We start from the raw sequence: 21,164 nt of genomic DNA, 5'->3' as shown, positions 1-21,164 counted from the left end.
GGATCTTCATTTTGGATAAAGGATCCCTATTAGTGTTGAAGGATCTTCATTTTGAAGAAAGGATCCCTATTAGAGTGTTAGGAGATCTTACTGTTGAAATGTTTTAGGATCTTCATTAAAGGAGAGAGAAGGAAGGCAGACAGGGAAGGGTAGGAGGAGTCCTCTTTCTTTCTCAATTGGAGATTATTGGAGAGATATTATTAGGAGATCTTACTATTGAAGACAGTTGGAGGATCTTCATTTAGGAGAAAAGATCCCTATTAGAGTGTTGAAGGATCTTCATTTTGAAGAAAGGATCCCTATTAGAGTGTTGAAGGACCTTCATTTTGAAGAAAGGATCCCTATTAGAGTGTTAGGAGATCTTACTGTTGAAACGTTTTAGGATCTTCATTTTGGAGAAAGGATCCCTATTAGAGTGTTGGAGGATCTATTTGGAGAAAGGATCCCTAGTAGAGTGCCAGGAGAGTATTAAAGATTGAAGGAGGTTTGGGAGGAGCTCCTACTGGAGAGGGAGGGAGGGGTTGGAGAGGATCTTCATTTGGGTTCGGGGGTTTCCTGTCCAGAATTCGTCGTCTTGTCGCTGATTTCTTTCATTTTGTCGCAGTACTCGGCAAACACATCGCGGAACCGGGACCAGGACTTTTCCGGTATTGTGATGGCCGTTCGGAAATTTGTTTTCACCTGAAACCAAAGAAAATTAGGTTTATTTGAGTTTAAACTCTTTAAGCCATACAGAAATCAAAGAAACCAACGAAGCCAAAGAAAAATTAAGTAAATATTTGCGTAGATAACACCTAGTAGTGATGGTTTTCGGTTCGGTACGGTACGAATAATAATATTAAAAGAAAAAAAAGGATACGGGGAACAATAACTACTGAAGTCTTATGGTCCCGAAATCAAAGAGAGGAGAAGGACGGAACAGGAGAAAGCCAGCCGTTCCGAGAACGAACCTCGTCTGGTTACGATACAGTTTGTCCCGTACGAGGATGGAAGCTCACTAGGCTGGCGTGGAAGTCATTTAGAAACTTCCCTTGCATTGGCCTTTCAAGCAAAATAACGTCAAACATACGCGATATAATACTAACATTGGCTCTATTTACGCTCTATTCGCTACATGCAACCTATTAGGGTCTCTACCGGAGTGGGAGGGCCGGAGGGAGGAAATTTACGGGAGTATGTATTTCATCTGTAAATATGCTTTACCAGCGTACCCTGCAGGTAGTACTGTAATACCCTCTTACACCGAAAAATCAGAAAGGAAAAAATAAATAAAAATAAATTGGTTAAATAAAATAATTAAATAAAACCTCTTCGCAAAAGGTTCTATTTACCTCTGAGACGCGCATGTAGATGCCGCGATTGTTCTGGCCGATGTCGAAATAAAAGTTCTTGTTCTCGACCCGCATGTGTCGGCCTTCAGGTAGTTCGCCCTTGTAGCCGCCATCCTCCGTACCGAACTCTTCGAGCAGATCAGTGAGGGCGTCACGAAACTCGATCATACCCTGCGCCGGGATGGCTATCTGGGACCGGGGACCCCCGCGGGGGATGGTTTGAGATACCTGGTGGGGGACAAGGGAGAGAACCTTGTAGCCGCCATCCTCCGTACCGAACTCTTCGAGCAGATCAGTGAGGGCGTCACGAAACTCGATCATACCCTGCGCCGGGATGGCGATCTGGGACCGGGGACCCCCGCGGGGGATGGTTTGAGATACCTGTTGGGGACACAGGGAGAGAGAATGGATTTGGTTAAAAGTTGAAAATCAAGGGGTGATGGTTTGAGATACCTGGTGGGGGACAAGGGAGAGAAAATGGGGTGAATATTCAGAAGGCACAACAAAGAAAAAGAAAGCTCTTTTTTGTGTTTAACCTAACCCCATAATAACACTGATCACTGCTCAAATTGTGAAAGCCCCTTCTTCTGTTTAACCTAACCCTATAATAACACTGGTCACTGCTCATTTGTGACTTCTGAACAAGTACCGAAAATGGATTTGGTTAAAAGTTAATAACAATGGAAAAGGGATTTTTAATTGTGTTAACCATACTTAAATGCTTGTCACAAATATCGTTCCCCAATCAGTACACCTAGATAAATTCTGTGACTTGACTTGGACTCGAACCAGGCGAGCGCCTTCCTATGTACCTCTGAGACAGGCATTTAAATCAACACAATGTAATTGGAACATTGGTATTATTGTATGACAAATGTAATGAGACACAGGAATTCAAGAAGCCCTAGTCTAGAAACGGCCTAGTTTTTTTTCCGTATTTAAATCTCCATTTCCATCTCTCCCTCTTCTTCTTCCATCTCGGTTCTTATCTCCCTCCCTTCTTCATCTCCCCATTTCTCTTTTGGAAAACATTACTAAGAGCTCTTACTCTCTTTTTCTTCACGCCTATTGTTACCTAGACCTTATGTCCTCGACCTGTGCTGAACTTTGTTCCAGTTTACACCATAGGATAACCAACACTTTTACTTTACTTTTCTTATGTACTTAATATTGATAGCCCTCTTTTGGGTTCTCTTTATTTCAGGACTTTTTCCGAAATCATCTGAAGCTCGTTTCCCCTCCCCTTTTTTGGCGTGATAGCGCCTATACAAAAACCATAGGGAAAGTCGACGAAAGAAATCTTGAAAAATGACAGCGTTCCTCTAAATCAGGGATTCCCTAATTGTGGTCCGGGTGAAGGTTTCAAGTGGTCCCAAAAGAAGAAGCAGCCACTGACCACTCGGCCTTCTCATTTCTCTACTGCCAATACCAAAGCATTTTTACAATAAACAACTCACGGTTTGCCGCATTTTAGGTAGGTTCATAAAAGAAAAGTAAAAGAAAGAAAAAATTGTTCAGTATGTTAGCCCTGCGCAAATCGATTTGTCAGGCATTTTCCGAGAGACGTGAGTTTTTCTTGTTCCGAGTTTTTCCACCTTCTTCTCCTCGCCAGTCTGTATCCCCATCTTCAGTTGTCCACCCTCCCCCTCCCTATTGATAGCCACCCCATCTCTAGTTTCATATTCTTCCCACTTCCTCAGGCATTTTCCGAGAGACGTGAGTTTTTCTTGTTCCGAGTTTTTCCACCTTCTTCTCCTCGCCAGTCTGTATCCCCATCTTCAGTTTTCCACCCTCCCCCCTCCCTATTGATAGGCACCCCATCTCTAGTTTTATATTGTTCCCACTTCTCCCACCTTGGTATCTCTCCACCTCAGGGGTGACCAACTCAAACTGCATCGCGGGCCATTTTTTCCAAGTGCATGGTGGGCAGCAAGTGAGGTATCAGCACCGCAGGCAAACTTCGAAACTTCGCGAAGCCCCAAGGGGACTCTAGGGAGCAAAACTCCCCCACCCCTGGCGAGGACAAAGCCTTTAGAATACAATCATATTTTTTTGCATTTTTTGACATCTTCCCAAATTCCCAACCAATAGCCAATTATCAATAGATTTTTAGCCGTACATAATTTTAATAAATGCCTCGACTTCGCGAAGCCCCAAGGGGACTCTAGGGAGCAAAACTCCCCCACCCCTGGCGAGGACAAAGCCTTTAGAATACAATCATATTTTTTGCATTTTTTGAAATCTTCCCAAATTCCCAATCAATAGCCAATTATCAATAGATTTTTAGCCGTACATAATTTTAATAAATGCCTCGCCAAGAGACAAGATTGGAAAATAAGGAAAGTGGAAATGTAAGTCTGCCGCGACACGGGCCGCACGCTATGGGTTCGTGGGAAAACATTACTAAGAGCTCTTACTCTCTTTCTTTTCTCGCCTATGGTTACCTAGACCTTATGTTCTCGACCTGTGCTGAACTTTGTTCCAGTTTACATCATAGGATAACCAATACTTTTCCTTTACTTTTCTTATGTACTTGATATTGATAGCCCTCTTTTGGGTTCTCTTTATTTCAGGACTTTTTCCGAAATCTTCTGAAGCTCGTTTCCCCTCCCCTTTTTTGGCGTGATAGCGCCTATACAAAAACCATAGAGAAAAGGGGACGGAAGAAATCTTGAAAAATGACAGCGTTCCTCTAAATCAGGGATTCCCAAACTGTGGTCCGGGTGAAGGTTTCAAGGGGTCCCAAAAGAAGAAGAAAAAAATCAAATTTCTATTCACGGGGAAAAAGGTCTATCCCCCCCGCCCCCCCTAAAAAAGAGAGGAAAAAAAGTCCATTTGCCCCTCTAATTTAAAGTATGGAGTGGACACAACAAGTGACCTTACCTGGACACTTACCCTGAGAAATCGGCCGCGTGTGTTTTCCTTAAGGTCGAGATAGTAGCGTCTGTTATCTTTCACCATCACCTCAGACTTGAGTTTCCCATCGTCCGGAACAGTGTCAGGATTAGGTGGTCCTGCAAAACAACACCAAATCCAGATTAATTAAGTGTTAGGTATGAAAGAATACCTGATACTTCTTCACACTAAAACGTTTTTCTTAAACCTGACGACCTGTACTTACATTATCTACGAAAAAAGAAGAAGAAAAAATACTGTCTCTCAAGCTGCACTGAAGTATCAATTCCCATATTCCCAAACATTTGACTGTCCAAAATTTGTTTTAGTTTCACTCTGACATGAGAGCAAGAATTTCTGTTCATACAATAGATCCTGTACATACCAACCTTTCTGTTATGAAATGTTGTATTACTCTCATACTATGGGTGGGAGAGAGCACATTTCTTGCGTTATCAAATGCTGTAAGTCAGCAGGAATGAAGAGTACCTATTACCTAAGTACCGACCTATATTTCTTGTGTTATCAAACTCTTACACGATGTGGCACTCTCTCCCTACTTTCCTCAAATTTCTAATACAATAAATCCATTGTGCACTTTATCCTCAAACTTCAATTTTCTCCTTCATTACCACTTTCTGAAAATGTGACTCTGCAAGGGAAACTAGGTGACTGATATGGGAAGTGTTCAATCTCTGTCAGTATAGTCTCTCGCTGTTCAACGAAGCAGATTATCTACCCTACTATCCTAATACCTGGGTCCAACCAAGCAGAAGAGTTGCTAAAAATTAAATCCAAGACAGAGATTGCTTTTCCCAACATACTAACGAAGATCTTTCGTAAAGAGAAGTTTCCTATTAGCCAAGATGAGACTGATAGGTCCCTTTATTTCAGCAGTCACTGAAACTATCCTCAACTTACCCAATGAAGCATAATAGTCGCTAAATGCAGATAAATGACCTCTAAACTGTTCGGCCACTGATAGTGCCAGGAAGATTTGACTTCTACGTCCATCAGCCCCTACCTCCGCTACCTGCAATACAAACACAGAACAAAATTAAAATTTATTTTTTAAAAAGAGGTTTGATGGAGGAAACTGTACCTCCTAAGGTCCTATCGTCCCGAAAGCGAGAGAGTTGGCAGACAGGTTAGGAGAAAGCCAGCCGTTCCGTGAATTTTTCCCTTCGGGATAAAATTCGCCCGGGCGGGAATGGAACTCGCGACCTAGCGCTTACAAGGCAGACGCTCTACCCACTAAGCTAATTAGGCTGGCACAAAATTAATAAAAGATAATCACAAGAAAATATTTGCTCCGATAGCGAAACGAGTCCAGCAGTACGATAGTTTTTCCAGTAAGCTAGTATTTCATCAGACTCTCAAATGAAGGAGAATAAAATTCCAAATTGAATTTCGAACCTAAACGGTAATAGTGAAATAATTGATGCGAATAGACCCAGTTAGAACCATTGCCAAATTTTACTTTTCTTTCGTTAAGCAAATGGCAATAGGTATATTATTTACCTTGATGAAGCGACCCCGTCGATTCTGTTTAACGTCTAGGTAGAATCTCTTGGATTGAATCTGCAGCATCTTGGTAGCGAGCTCTTGCTCCTGCTGCTGTTGACCTGTGGACATAACATACAATTTAAGCAAATGGCAATAGGTATATTATTTACCTTGATGAAGCGACCCCGTCGATTCTGTTTAACGTCTAGGTAGAATCTCTTGGATTGGATCTGCAGCATCTTGGTAGCGAGCTCTTGCTCCTGCTGCTGTTGACCTGTGGACATACAACATACAAAAGAGAACATTAGAATCATGTAGACATGTATAAAGGAAATAAAAAGAAGACAATTGTTTAAGTTAAGTTACACTATTTGCTTTTAAATAGAATATACAATATACCTTGTTTATCCTGCTCGTATATGATCAAAAGGTTTACATCAGCAGTCTGAACAAAGGCTAATGTATTTTATGGGTAAAAGAGTACGATGTATATGTAAGTATTTCCTTCCAAATGCAAGTGTTTAGGACTATGGATGGTCCAAACAAACGTCCAAATAAGGACCAAACACTAGTCACAGAGTCCTGTTCTTGTAAAGCTCTGTTTCTTTTACGTGAGAAGATTGATACAACAGGAGCTAATATGGATGTTTGTACTACCCCCGCTAATGTCCCAATGAAATGGCGAGAAGGGATATATTACTCTTTAACAAAAACAAATGGATTGACCGACCAAAAATAAACGCAGGTGACAGGTCGGGACTATGGACTGGAGGGAGTCGAGTATTTAGAACTATTGCCGGTCTTTTGTTTTACACTTCCCAGTCAATTATAATTATGAAACTCAATCTCTCCCTTTAAAATCCTCCAGAATTCAAATCCCTCTCCTACTTACGACTGGGATATCCGCCACGCATAGGGAACTCTCTATAAACCGGATGTTCATTTCGAGTAGGAAAATCACCGCCTCGATTTGGAAAATCTCTCACATGCGAATACTCTCGATGGTTATTGGGAAAATCATGAATCGGGAAATCTCGAACGTTGGAAAACTCTCTACGATTGGCCCCCCCCCCCGTATTTAAATCTCTATTTCCATCTCTCCCTCCCTTCTTCATCTCCCCATTTCTCTTTTGGAAAACATTACTAAGAGCTCTTATTCTCTTCTTTCTCGCCTATTGTTACCTAGACCTTATGTCCTCGACCTGTGCTGAACTTTGTTCCAGTTTACATCATAGGATAACCAACACTTTTCCTTTACTTTTCTTATGTACTTGATATTGATAGCCCTCTTTTGGTTCTCTTTATTTCAGGACTTTTTCCGAAATCTTCTGAAGCTCGTTTCCCCTCTCCTCTTTTGGCGTGATAGCGCCTATACAAAAACCATAGAGAAAAGGGGACGAAAGAAATCTTGAAAAATGACAGCGTTCCTCTAAATCAAGGATTCCCAAACTGTGGTCCGTGTGAAGGTTTCAAGTGGTCCCAAAAGAAGAAAAAAAATCAAATTTCTATTCACGGGGAAAAGGTCCATCCCCCCCCGCCCCCCTAAAAAAGAGAGAGAAAAAAGTCCATTTGCCCCCCCTAATTTAAAGTATGGAGTGGACACAACAAGTGACCTTACCTGGACACTTACCCTGAGAAATCGGCCGCGTGTGTTTTCCTTAAGGTCGAGATAGTAGCGTCTGTTATCTTTCACCATCACCTCAGACTTGAGTTTCCCATCGTCCGGAACAGTGTCAGGATTAGGTGGTCCTGCAAAACAACACCAAATCCAGATTAATTAAGTGTTAGGTGTGAAAGAATACCTGATACTTCTTCACACTATAATGGTTTTCCATACTTCGGGGCTAGCCTTTGACATTACATTTCCCCCTTGACATTAACCTCGGGACATTAGCTTAGGGATCTCCCGATGAAGAGTCTTTAGAAAACAGAACATGTCCTGCGTGGGAGAGATTATCCTTACTACATCAATCTAGGGGATGCAAGGGAATAGTAACAACTAAACTGCAGTAAAGTCCGATACTATCGGAACAGTAACTGGCGACTGAAACCTAGAGAACTGGACGGAAATGTGAATAAAAAGAAGGAAAGAAAAGCAAAACAACTTTGAATTAGCAACCTAGAAGATGCAAGAAATTGACAGAGGGAATTTGTGATTATTTGATTAAAGAAAAAAATTTAGTGAGGAAGAATAGCAAGAGTTGCGTTAGAATAGAAAAATTGGAAGTTATAGTTGGATAATAACAAAGAGGACCTAAAAAGTTGCAACCCCACAGGAAATGAAAATACTGTCTCTCAAGCTGCACTGAAGTATCAATTCCCATATTCCCAAACATTTGACTGTCCAAAATTTGTTTTAGTTTCACTCTGGCATGAGAGCGAGAATTTCTGTTCATACCATAGATCCTGTGCATACCAACCTTTCTGTAATGAAATGTTGTATTACTTTCATACTATGGGTGGGAGAGAGCACATTTCTTGCGTTATCAAATGCTGTAAGTCAGCAGGAATGTAGAGTACCTATTACCTAAGTACCGACCTATATTTCTTTTGTTATCAAACTCTCACACGATGTGGCACTCTCTCCCTACTTTCCTCAAATTTCTAATACAATAAATCCATTGTGCAGTTTATCCTCAACTTCAATTTTCTCCTTCATTACCACTTTCTGAAAATGTGACTCTGCAAGGGAAACTAGGTGACTGACATGGGAAGTGTTCAATCTCTGTCAGTATAGTCTCTCGCTGTTCAACGAAGCAGATTATCTACCCTACTATCCTAATACCTGGGTTCAACCAAGCAGAAGAGTTGCTAAAAATTAAATCCAAGACAGAGATTGCTTTTGCCAACATACCAACGAAGATCTTTCGTAAAGAGAAGTTTCCTATTAGCCAAGATGAGACTGATAGGTAGGTCCCTTTATAGCGTTAGAATAGAAAAATTGGAAGTTATAGTTGGATAATAACAAAGAGGACCTAAAAAGTTGCAACCCCACAGGAAATGAAAAAAAAAAACTTAACCAATGGTCCAAACAAACGTCCAAATAAGGACCAAACACTAGTCACAGAGTCCTGTTCTTGTAAAGCTCTGTTTCTTTTACGTGAGAAGATCGATATAACAGGAGCTAATAAGGATGTTTGTACTACCCCCGCTAATGTCTCAATGGAATGGCGAGAAGAGATACTTTCTTTTACGTGAGAAGATCGATATAACAGGAGCTAATAAGGATGTTTGTACTACCCCCGCTAATGTCTCAATGGAATGGCGAGAAGGGATATATTACTCTTTAACAAAAACAAATGGATTGACCGACCAAAAATAAACACAGGTGACAGGTCTTCACTGAGGGTTTCAGCGACAAAGTCACCACACCAAGTCTCGAAACGTTCGATTGGAAGATATTTGGGGGATTTTGAATATCACAAGAAGCTCATTGCAAGACGTCGAAATTTGATTAAAAAAAGATACAGGGAAATTGTATAAACTAGTTTTTGTAATCACACTTGGGTTGAGATCATTTGTACTTTCGAGTGTAAAATATAGAGGTCTCTCTTATTTAGGTCGGACTTTGAGCGGTTGGTTTGATGTTACTGTTTACAAAATTATTGATTATGAACACATTCAATTTAGTTTTTGTATGGTAAAATAATTATGAACTTCAGGGAAATGCAATAGGTTTGACACAGTAGTTTTACCTGCAGAAAAATGAAATGTTTTACAAATGAGGCAAACGGTATACAAGACACGGTCTGGAGTCTGGACCTGTCCACTAACAGAAAGGAAAATAGGAAATCATAAATTCCCACCGGACCACTAAAGTTAAGCAACGCCATGCTTGGTTGTTCATCTGGGCAGATGATCATAGAGGCAAGTCTGGCTGGGGGACCTTAAACAGGGAGCAGACCAGTGTCTTGCTGTGGGACTATAAATGGGGAGCAGAACAGCCAAACCCTAACCAGCCTGGCTAGTTGAAGGTTACAAAGGGTTTATCATCCTTCAAAGGAAAAGCAAAGGTCCTCATGATGGTTGACTGCGGTTCGGGACGGGCCAGGTAATCTTGGCCAGAGACCATCAACCCCTTCGGTGCAGCTACATCGCTACAACAACATAGAGGCAAATAACACTCTGGTTAATTCAGTTCCATTAAAACTATTGAGAAGCTGTTAGGAATGTCTAACCTATGAAAGCTAACAATAAATATTGAAACCTTATCTCCTAATTCATAGGTCTGTGGTAAACAACAATGCGAGCAATTGATTATAATGAAATTCCTAAGTTCAAAGATCTAATGAGAGTGAGAGGAAATACAAGTATACAGGAGTATTCTGTGGAATTTACATTGAAGAATTAATTGCCTTGACATGAGATAAAACCAATAGTGTCTAACCCAGAAACCGTTAGAAAATGAATAAAATACCTAACCGGGGGAAAAAACTTCGAAACTTCAAGAAAATGTATATCACCTTCAGAATAAAGCTCACAGAGTTCCACGAATTATTCAGGTGTTAAGCTGTGTAGAAAAGCACTTTCTAGGGAAAAGGAATTTCGTAGATTCCCCCCTTTTAATGTTTGCCTACCGTGATTCGTAGATGCCTACTGCCTACCTACTACCTAGTTGTTGGCTAACTTCAATACAATAACCAACAACCGATTTGATGGCCCTTTATAAGGCCAGCCACTCAGGCTCAGACCCTCGGAACGTATGTGGCGGAAAAGCTTGAGACCAAGGTCAGTCAGACGGTTAAAAGCCCTGGGTCAGCAGCTTTTTTCGCCACACACGTTCAAAAGATTTAAGCGTGAGTGGCGGACATCAGGATTAGGTGGTCCTGCAAAACAACACCAAATCCAGATTAATTAAGTGTTAGGTGTGAAAGAATACCTGATACTTCTTCACACTAAAACGTTTTTCTTAAACCTGACGACCTGTACTTACATTATCTACGAAAAAAGAAGAAGAAAAAATACTGTCTCTCAAGCTGCACTGAAGTATCAATTCCCATATTCCCAAACATTTGACTGTCCAAAATTTGTTTTAGTTTCACTCTGACATGAGAGCAAGAATTTCTGTTCATACAATAGATCCTGTACATACCAACCTTTCTGTTATGAAATGTTGTATTACTCTCATACTATGGGTGGGAGAGAGCACATTTCTTGCGTTATCAAATGCTGTAAGTCAGCAGGAATGAAGAGTACCTATTACCTAAGTACCGACCTATATTTCTTGTGTTATCAAACTCTTACACGATGTGGCACTCTCTCCCTACTTTCCTCAAATTTCTAATACAATAAATCCATTGTGCATGTTTAACGTCTAGGTAGAATCTCTTGGATTGAATCTGCAGCATCTTGGTAGCGAGCTCTTGCTCCTGCTGCTGTTGACCTGTGGACATCAACATACAACAGAGAACATTAGAATCATGTAGACATGTATGAAGGAAATAAAAAGAAGACAATTGTTTAAGTTAAGTTACACTATATTGCTTTCAAATAGAATACGAGTACCCTGTTTATCCTGCTCGTACTTTTTTTGGGGAGAGGGGGAAATCTTCAAAAAGACGCCCATTGCAAAAGTCCCATTGCAAAAACCTTTGCAATGGGGAGTGTGGGATTGATCTCCGGATACCGGGACATCCAGACCCACTAAAACCCAACCGCTCCCTCATCCTCATCCCATTAGGGCCCTGGAACCAGATATATTGGACATTACTTCAGGGCACATATGATTAAAAGGTTTACATCAGCAGTCTGAACAAAGGCTAATGTATTTTATGGGTAAAAGAGTACGATTTATATGTGGGTATTTCCTTCCAAATGCAAGTGTTTAGAACTATGAACTGGAGGGAGTCGAGTATTTAGAACTATTGCCGGTCTTTTGTTTTACACTTCCCAGTCAATTATAATTATGAAACTCATTCTCTCCCTTTAAAATCCTCCAGAATTTAAATCCCTCTCCTACTTACGACTGGGATATCCGCCACGCATAGGGAACTCTCTATAAACCGGATGTTCATTTCGACTAGGAAAATCACCGCCTCGATTTGGAAAATCTCTCACATGCGAATACTCTCGATGGTTATTGGGAAAATCATGAACCGGGAAATCTCGAACGTTGGAAAACTCCCTACGATTGGCAAACTCGCCCGCATCATTCCGATGAAAAGAAATCACACTGTTCGGAATAAATCGGTCGGAATTTTTCACGCTTCTCGTGGGAAAAGAAAAATTGGAACGCCGAAAGAACATCACGTTTTCACCAAACATGAAAAGCCCCGGACAAAATGTCGAAACCTACACTGCGAGGAAAATGCTTCGACAAATCGAGATAACATTAATTTCTAATTACTGGCTCCTAAGGATGAAAATTTAGTTTAGCGATAGCAACCAATCAATGGTCAAGTAGGTACCTACTTATACCTAGACTTACCTACCTATAGCCTTTAGTGAGTACTCAATCTCATACAACAAACAGGTTTCAAAAATGAGTGTCACCTAAACTGCTATGTGTACGCACCATCACCAAACATGAAAAGCCCCGGACAAAATGTCGAAACCTACACTGCGAGGAAAATGCTTCGACAAATCGAGATAACATTAATAAGTCACTTTGAAACTTCCATTTCATTGGCCTTTCAAGCAAAATAACGTCACACATACGCGATATAATACTAACATTGGCTCTATTTACGCTCTATTCGCTACATGCAATCTATTGAGGTCTCTACCGGAGTGGAAGGGAGGAAATTTACTGGAGTATGTATTTCATCTGTAAATATGCTTTAATAGCGTACCCTGCAGGTGATACTGTAATACCCTCTTACACCAAAAAAATCAGAAAGGAAAAAATAAATATCACCAAACATGAAAAGCCCCGGACAAAATGTCGAAACCTACACTGCGAGGAAAATGCTTCGACAAATCGAGATAACATTAATTTCTATTCTAATTACTGGCTCCTAAGGATGAAAATTTAGTTTAGCGATAGCAACCAATCAATGGTCAAGTAGGTACCTACTTATACCTAGACTTACCTACCTATAGCCTTTAGTGAGTACTCAATCTCATACAACAAACAGGTTTCAAAAATGAGTGTCACCTAAACTGCTATGTGTACGCACCAACACAAAGCTGATTAGTCCTACTCTAAATTAAGTAAATCAATTCAATCAATGGTCAAGTAGGTACCTACTTATACCTAGACTTACCTACCTATAGCCTTTAGTGAGTACTCAATCTCATACAACAAACAGGCTTCAAAAATGAGTGTCACCTAAACTGCTATGTGTACGCACCAACACAAAGCTGATCAGTCCTACTCTAAATAAGTAAATCAATTATCATGTTGACGGCTATTTGGACAGTCATCTTGTGCTCGAATCCACACAAGCAAAAGACAAACCATAGAGCGGCATAGAAAACTTCTTAGAAGATTAAAAATAGGCTATATCTCCACTGCGGCCAGAACTTGGGCCTCTCGATTACCAATCCTTGAGGCACCCAGCCACTGACTTTGCCACTCGGCCTTCTCATTTCTCTACTGCCAATACCAAAGCATTTTTACAATAAACAACTCACGGTTTGCCGCATTTTATGGTAGTTCGCCCTTGTAGCCGCCATCCTCCGTACCGAACTCTTCGAGCAGATCAGTGAGGGCGTCACGAAACTCGATCATACCCTGCGCTGGGATGGCGATCTGGGACCGGGGACCCCCGCGGGGGATGGTTTGAGATACCTGGTGGGGGACAAGGGAGAGAAAATGGGGTGAATATTCAGAAGGCACGACAAAAAAAAAGCTCCTTTTTATGTGTATCCTGACCCTATAATAACATTAACAATGGTCACTGCTCAAATTGTGAAAGCTCCTTCTTCTGTTTAACCTAACCCTATAATAACACTGGTCACTGCTCATTTGTGTCGTACTGCATCTGAACATCTGCATCTGAACAAGTATCCTCCCTCCCCCTCCCCTTTCGTCTCTCCACCGCATTTCCCATGTTTTTCCAAGTCGCGTGTCAATGACCTATCTTCACAATTTAGGCCTTGAACTGAAGTTTTTCCTCTGAAGAGGTGGCGAGACAGCAGGTCCCGTGCCGAAATGAAAAATGTGTTGACCCGTGTCTTTGTGTTGACGAAGAAGTTAAAAAAAAAAAATCACGACTTTTTTTGCACCTACAAAGTTTGTACGACCTTCATATTTTCACGTACGGTACCACCTGTTTATTTATTTTCTTCTTTTAATTTTCATGAAAAACAAGCTGAAAATGGGGGGTAAACATTGTTTGGATTTTTCCTTCTTCGAATTATGTATACTCTTCTCCTATCTATATCGTTCCCCAATCAGTACACCTAGATAAATTCTGTGACTTGACTTGGACTCGAACCAGGCGAGCGCCTTCCTATGTACCTCTGAGGCAGGCATTTAAATCAACAGATTGACATACACAATGTAATTGGAACATTGGTATTATTGTATGACAAATGTAATGAGACACAGAAATTCAAGAAGCCCTAGTCTAGAAACGGCCTAGTTTTTTTTCCCCCGTATTTAAATCTCTTCTCCTATCACTCTTTATTTAAGACTGAAAAAATATTGAAATAAGCACAAGACACACATTTGAACTTTTTTTTAATAGAATAATGAGTGAAAATCGTCGGAAAACATGATGCTTCTTAAGAATGATATAATAGGAGGAGGAAAGGAGGATGAGACTGTAGGACAGGAGATAAAGGAGACAAAAGGACAGGATAGCGCCCCCTTCACCCTCAGGGGGAGATGTCTTTCTATTTGCCCACACGCTGTGAACTAATGGGTTAACTTCTTCCATCTCGGTTCTTATCTCCCTCCCTTCTTCATCTCCCCATTTCTCTTTTGGAAAACATTACTAAGAGCTCTTACTCTCTTTCTTTTCTCGCCTATGGTTACCTAGACCTTATGTTCTCGACCTGTGCTGAACTTTGTTCCAGTTTACATCATAGGATAACCAATACTTTTCCTTTACTTTTCTTATGTACTTGATATTGATAGCCCTCTTTTGGGTTCTCTTTATTTCAGGACTTTTTCCGAAATCTTCTGAAGCTCGTTTCCCCTCCCCTTTTTTGGCGTGATAGCGCCTATACAAAAACCATAGAGAAAAGGGGACGGAAGAAATCTTGAAAAATGACAGCGTTCCTCTAAATCAGGGATTCCCAAACTGTGGTCCGGGTGAAGGTTTCAACTTCACTGAGGGTTTCAGCGACAAAGTCACCACACCAAGTCTCGAAACGTTCGATTGGAAGATATTTGGGGGATTTTGAATATCACAAAAAGCTCATTGCAAGAAGTCGAAATTTGATTAAAAAAAAATACAGGGAAATTGTATAAACTAGTTTTTGTAATCACACTTTACTTGTAATAATGAGTGCACACACAGTTATGACCTTGTCAGTAAAAATTGACAATCCCGACCACTCTGACTACCAAGTACTGCAATAACTTAGTACTTTGTGCTAGTCATTTGTGACTACAGGTATTTTAGACTCACCGTACAATAGACCAGAATAGGTTTTGTTAACACTACCTATGTTGGATCAATTTTCAGATAGCCCCGAAGAATACACCCGGAGGACTATGTAACCAACTTTACTAACCATAATGACCAGCCGTTGTTCGTGAAAATTCTCCAATTTTTAGAAGAATTTAAACGATCACCCTAGTTAGGGCTGATTGAGAGGCTGACGAAAAACGACAACCTCGTCTGTACACGGAAAAAGGCGAAGAAAAAGAAGACATTTTAGACTCACCGTACAATAGACCAGAATAGGTTTTGTTAACACTACCTATGTTGGATCAATTTTCAGATAGCCCCGAAGAATACATCCGGAGGACTATGTGACCAACTTTACTAACCATAATGTCCAGCCGTTGTTCGTGAAAATTCTCCAATTTTTAGAAGAATTAAAACGATCACCCTAGTTAGGGCTGATTGAGAGGCTGACGAAAAACGCCGACCCCGTCTGTACACGGAAAAAGGCGAAGAAAAAGAAGATTAACACAGACTCGGTACTAAGTTATTCTCAACTTACCGCCACTCTGATGGTGAGGGTCCCCTCGGAACACTCGACTTGGGAACATCCTCTTCTCATAGCCCAAATACAAATCTCCGAAGTAGAAAATTTTGACGAGGGGGGGTTTTCACAGCTCAAAACAAACCCGGGGAAGCGAAAAACCGAGGCTTTCCCTTTACGCTTGAACGAAGCTAACAACACCTCACGAAACACTGCTCAGTGCTTACAGCTATCAAAATTCCCAACTTGTGGAAGTTCGCTGTCTTCACTGAGGGTTTCAGCGACAAAGTCACCACACCAAGTCTCGAAACGTTCGATTGGAAGATATTTGGGGGATTTTGAATATCACAAGAAGCTCATTGCAAGACGTCGAAATTTGATTAAAAAAAGATACAGGGAAATTGTATAAACTAGTTTTTGTAATCACACTTGGGTTGAGATCATTTGTACTTTCGAGTGTAAAATATAGAGGTCTCTCTTATTTAGGTCGGACTTTGAGCGGTTGGTTTGATGTTACTGTTTACAAAATTATTGATTATGAACACATTCAATTTAGTTTTTGTATGGTAAAATAATTATGAACTTCAGGGAAATGCAATAGGTTTGACACAGTAGTTTTACCTGCAGAAAAATGAAATGTTTTACAAATGAGGCAAACGGTATACAAGACACGGTCTGGACCTGTCCACTAACAGAAAGGAAAATAGGAAATCATAAATTCCCACCGAACCACTAAAGTCAAGCAACGCCATGCTTGGTTGTTCATCTGGGCAGATGATCATAGAGGCAAGTCTGGCTGGGGGACCTTAAACAGGGAGCAGACCAGTGTCTTGCTGTGGGACTATAAATGGGGAGCAGAACAGCCAAACCCTAACCAGCCTGGCTAGTTGAAGGTTACAAAGGGTTTATCATCCTTCAAAGGAAAAGCAAAGGTCCTCATGATGGTTGACTGCGGTTCGGGACGGGCCAGGTAATCTTGGCCAGAGACCATCAACCCCTTCGGTGCAGCTACATCGCTACAACAACATAGAGGCAAATAACACTCTGGTTAATTCAGTTCCATGAGACAGGAGGTCCCGTGCCGAAATGAAAAATGTGTTGGCCCGTGTCTTTGTGTTGACAAAAAAGTAAAAAAAAAAAAAAAAATCACGACTTTTTTTGGACCTACAAAGTTTGTACGACCTTCATATTTTCACGTACGGTACCACCTGTTTATTTATTTTCTTCTTTTTCATGAAAAACAAGCTGAAAATGGGGGTAAAAAATGTTTGGATTTTTCCTTCTTCGAATTATGTATACTCTTCTCCTATCACTCTTTATTTAAGACTGAAAAAATATTGAAATAAGCACAAGACACACGTTCGAACTTTTTTTTAATAGAATAATGAGTGAAAATCGACGGAAAACATGATGCTTCTTAAGAATGATATAATAGGAGGAGGAAAGGAGGATGAGACTGAAGGACAGGAGATAAAGAAGACAAAAGGACAGGATAGGCCCCCCCCCCTCTCCCTCAGGGGAGATGTCTTTCTATTTGCCCACACGCTGTGAACTAATGGGTTAGTAGAGAAAGGAGAGAAAGAGACGAGAAATGAGGGGAGGAAGGGAGGAGAGTTGTCTGAAACACTTGTAATAATGAGTGCACACACAGTTATGACCTTGTCAGTAAAAATTGACAATCCCGACCACTCTGACTACCAAGTACTGCAATATTACTGTTTACAAAATTATTGATTATGAACACATTCAATTTAGTTTTTGTATGGTAAAATAATTATGAACTTCAGGGAAATGCAATAGATTTGACACAGTAGTTTTACCTGCAGAAAAATGAAATGTTTTACAAATGAGGCAAACGGTATACAAGACACGGTCTGGACCTGTCCACTAACAGAAAGGAAAATAGGAAATCATAAATTCCCACCGAACCACTAAAGTCAAGCAACGCCATGCTTGGTTGTTCATCTGGGCAGATGATCATAGAGGCAGGTCTGGCTGGGGAACCTTAAACAGGGAACAGACCAGTGTCTTACTGTGGACTGTGGGACTATAAATGGGGAGCAGAACAGCCAAACCCTAACCAGCCTGGCTGGTTCAAGGTTACAAAGGGTTTATCATCCGTCAAAGGAAAAGCAAAGGTCCTCATGATGGTTGACTGCGGTTCGGGACGGGCCAGGTAATCTTAGCCAGAGACCATCAACCCCTTCGGTGCAGCTACACCGCTACAACAACATAAAGGCAAATAACACTCTGATTAATTCAGTTCCATTAAAACTATTGAGAAGCTGTTAGGAATGTCTAACCTATGAAAGTTAACAATAAATAATATTGAAACCTTATCTCCTAATTCATAGGTCTGTGGTAAACAACAATGCGAGCCATTGATTATAATGAAATTCCTAAGTTCAAAGATCTAATGAGAGTGAGAGGAAATACAAGTATACAGGAGTATTCTGTGGAATTTACATTGAAGAATTAATTGCCTTGACATGAGATAAAACCAATAGTGTCTAACCCAGAAACCGTTAGAAAATGAATAAAATACCTAACCGGGGGAAAAAACTTCGAAACTTCAAGAAAATGTATATCACCTTCAGAATAAAGCTCACAGAGTTCCACGAATTATTCAGGTGTTAAGCTGTGTAGAAAAGCACTTTCTAGGGAAAAGGAATTTCGTAGATTCCCCCCTTTTAATGTTTGCCTACCGTGATTCGTAGATGCCTACTGCCTACCTACTACCTAGTTGTTGGCTAACTTCAATACAATAACCAACAACCGATTTGATGGCCCTTTATAAGGCCAGCCACTCAGGCTCAGACCCTCGGAACGTATGTGGCGGAAAAGCTTGAGACCAAGGTCAGTCAGACGGTTAAAAGCCCTGGGTCAGCAGCTTTTTTCGCCACACACGTTCAAAAGATTTAAGCGTGAGTGGCGGACATAATGCTGAATACATATAGGTACTTGTAAATACCTCTCAATAAATATCGGAACTAAAAAAAGACCCTCCCCCCCGCCCCCAATTTTGGACCTAAAGCCACATCTTCACATCACCAGAAATGTTCTGTCTATGGCCGACATCGACACTGAGAAGGAACGGTTTGATTAATTTATTTTTCCCTATTATTATCATTTTCCTCATTCTTCATGCAATGAAAACAAAGCAGTTGAGTATACAATTTGCTGATTACACTATTGGTCTCTACACGGAGGTATGCATCATACTCCTACAAACTCTTCAGACAATCTGATCTAAAACCGAGGGGCCTAGCCTACAGTATCACCCAGGAATGTATAGACAGACAGACGACACCGAAGCGAATACAATAGTCCGTCCCCTATACCTTTTATTATTAGTAATAATAAAGGAAGGACGGACTCACTATTGGTCTCTACACGGAGGTATGCATCATACTCCTACAAACTCTTCAGACAATCTGATCTAAAACCGAGGGGCCTAGCCTACAGCCTACAGTATCACCCAGGAATGTATAAAATGAGTGCCAAATCAATCAAAAGTGTCGAGGAAAAATTCGAGGACTAAAATGAAACATCCCTAAAGAGAATATATGTAGCTAAAATCCCAGTCGTGAGATTCCCATCCGTCCAGGAGATGACGAAAAGTGTGGGAAAACTCGAAATTTATGGGCATTTTTGGGGCACTATGGCCACGAATTTTCTTCCTAAAATGAACTGATCCACAAAAAGACCTTTCTTTTACGTTTACCTCATTTGATTAACAAAGTTTGCCTCATTTGATTAACACTTTTGAGTGAATCAAGTGAGTTTCAAATTTCAACTCGACGAATTTCCTTTTAGTCTGTAAAATATGTATGTTTTACCATAATTCTAGAACGGTTTGATTTTGATGGAACTTGACAGAAATATTCAATAGATCAGGAAAATTTTCAATAAATTTTGGTCCCGATCGGACATTCAATTCTTTTCTTCACCATAAATTCTAAACAAAAGGGACCACTATTATAAATTTACAGTAAAACCATGAGAAACATTTGGTAAAACATTCTCGGACCTAAAGTTAGCAAGTGTCTCACTCAATCCATTTCATTTTGTAAAGAGTAACTGAACTAAAATGGAAACCAAAATGACTCCTGGACTGCTGTCAATAACTGAATCTATACAGAGACAGGGCAAGGAACACCTAAATGACCTCAGGTCTCTACATGACAGTTTTCGTTCAGTCACACACTCACACTGTATAATTAGTGATAAGTAAATTGATAAAAGTGATACTTGGAATTCGAAACCAGTAGGTATGTGAAAAATGTGCACATCAGAAGCAGGTAGTTTTCCTGCTACTGAAGGAAAGATCGTCATGTAAATTTATGAACGTTACCATGTAAGGTTTACAGATAGGAAAAAACTTATCCACCAATCAAATCTGAAATTCAGTCAATGTCGAACGCATTCATTCAAGTTCCATAAAATCTATGCTTTTTGCAACACCAAATTCTTTACTTATTTCACATCAGCCCAGGCATTCTGGAGAAAAAAGCTAAATATGTACTATTGTAATACATATAAAATAAAATTTCGTACTACCAATGATTCCGAAGGGTGACTATTTTATTGATCAGGGGGGAAAAACGACCATCTGTTTCAAGAGTACAAAGATTTTTCTCGTGAACGAGGAAAAAAATTGCCCGCACTGAATTTTCTTCTAACTGTGATTTTTTACTTTTTTGTAGATTTTACCGATTCGTTTCCTTGGATTACGTATGGAAAACCAATTCGAGGTGGAAATTATTTCGGGGGATGGAGAATTTTTCTGCTCCGACTACCCGACGCTTTTCACTCCAAACTTTTCCGCGACACTATTCTGGACGTTCTCTGTACGCAAGACCCGTCGCTCGTGACAGTCGTCCTCACACTGACGTTACGAACATAGTGAATACACAGAGAACAGTACTGATTAGGAGACGGGGAGGGAGGAAAAGTAGCAGAGAGCCCCAGACGGGAAAATTTTCACAGGAGGTGAGGAGGGCTTATATGGGAAAGACGGAGGGGGGATGTACAGCTGATGAAGAGGTATATGGAATGGAGGGGGGCACGTTCGGCGTTCTAAAACGTTGAAACAGCTGATATAAAACCTGGGTAGTGTCGAACACGAGAAATTTTCGCCAAGCTGAAATTAATCAAATAATCAGGGTAGTTTTCATCAAGAGGAACTTTTTGATGTGTGTACCTGTGTAGGTATGTACGATATAATGGACCTACATGCATCAAAATGTCTACGGCAAAACTGGCACACATCTATGGATACACACACCATGTCGTCCATATAGGTAGGTCCTAACCTAACGTCAAAAAGTTTACACTTGAATTTTCATACAAAGTTCCATTGTTTTGCGATTTTTGTCTAATAAGCTA

The 21,164-nt window shown here is 40.5% G+C and overlaps 1 protein-coding gene and 1 long non-coding RNA gene across 10 annotated transcripts; both read right to left on the bottom strand.

The window, feature by feature from the left end:
* Positions 1-262: 262 nt before the first annotated feature.
* Positions 263-20,669, bottom strand: LOC103505237 (transcriptional activator protein Pur-beta). 9 transcript variants are annotated; one of them, XM_017442346.2, is made up of 7 exons: positions 20,337-20,669; positions 15,795-16,397; positions 5,903-6,006; positions 5,148-5,259; positions 4,215-4,345; positions 1,332-1,559; positions 263-681 (listed from the first exon to the last, which is right to left on the bottom strand). In XM_017442346.2, the coding sequence occupies exons 2-7, from the start codon at positions 15,841-15,843 to the stop codon at positions 535-537; spliced, it is 771 nt and encodes a 256-aa protein (XP_017297835.1). In that variant the 5' UTR covers positions 15,844-16,397; positions 20,337-20,669; the 3' UTR covers positions 263-534. The 9 variants fall into 9 exon arrangements, with proteins under 9 accessions (XP_017297835.1, XP_026676399.1, XP_026676400.1 ...); XM_026820598.1 differs by having other exon boundaries at positions 15,795-16,292; XM_026820599.1 differs by having other exon boundaries at positions 20,473-20,669.
* LOC113465785 lies at positions 7,572-8,918 on the bottom strand. The gene is made up of 2 exons (XR_003390393.1): positions 8,708-8,918; positions 7,572-7,986 (listed from the first exon to the last, which is right to left on the bottom strand). It is a non-coding gene; the product is annotated as an uncharacterized LOC113465785 (long non-coding RNA).
* Positions 20,670-21,164: the final 495 nt, after the last annotated feature.

The sequence above is a fragment of the Diaphorina citri genome, unplaced genomic scaffold, assembly GCF_000475195.1.
Source record: "Diaphorina citri unplaced genomic scaffold, Diaci psyllid genome assembly version 1.1 scaffold159, whole genome shotgun sequence".
Classification (NCBI taxonomy): Eukaryota; Metazoa; Arthropoda; class Insecta; order Hemiptera; family Psyllidae; genus Diaphorina; species Diaphorina citri.
Note: the sequence above shows the minus strand (reverse complement) of the source record. Positions and strands in the feature narration are given on the sequence as shown.

Excerpts from the sequence above, each read along its gene's own strand:
- LOC103505237 (XM_017442346.2), bottom strand. The coding sequence starts at position 15,843 with ATGTTCCCAAGTCGAGTGTTCCGAGGGGACCCTCACCATCAGAGTGGC. Across the intron at positions 6,007-15,794 it reads CCCTCACCATCAGAGTGGCG|GTCAACAGCAGCAGGAGCAA; the intron begins GTAAGTTGAGAA and ends GTATGTCCACAG. Across the intron at positions 682-1,331 it reads TCTACATGCGCGTCTCAGAG|GTGAAAACAAATTTCCGAAC; the intron begins GTAAATAGAACC and ends CTTTGGTTTCAG.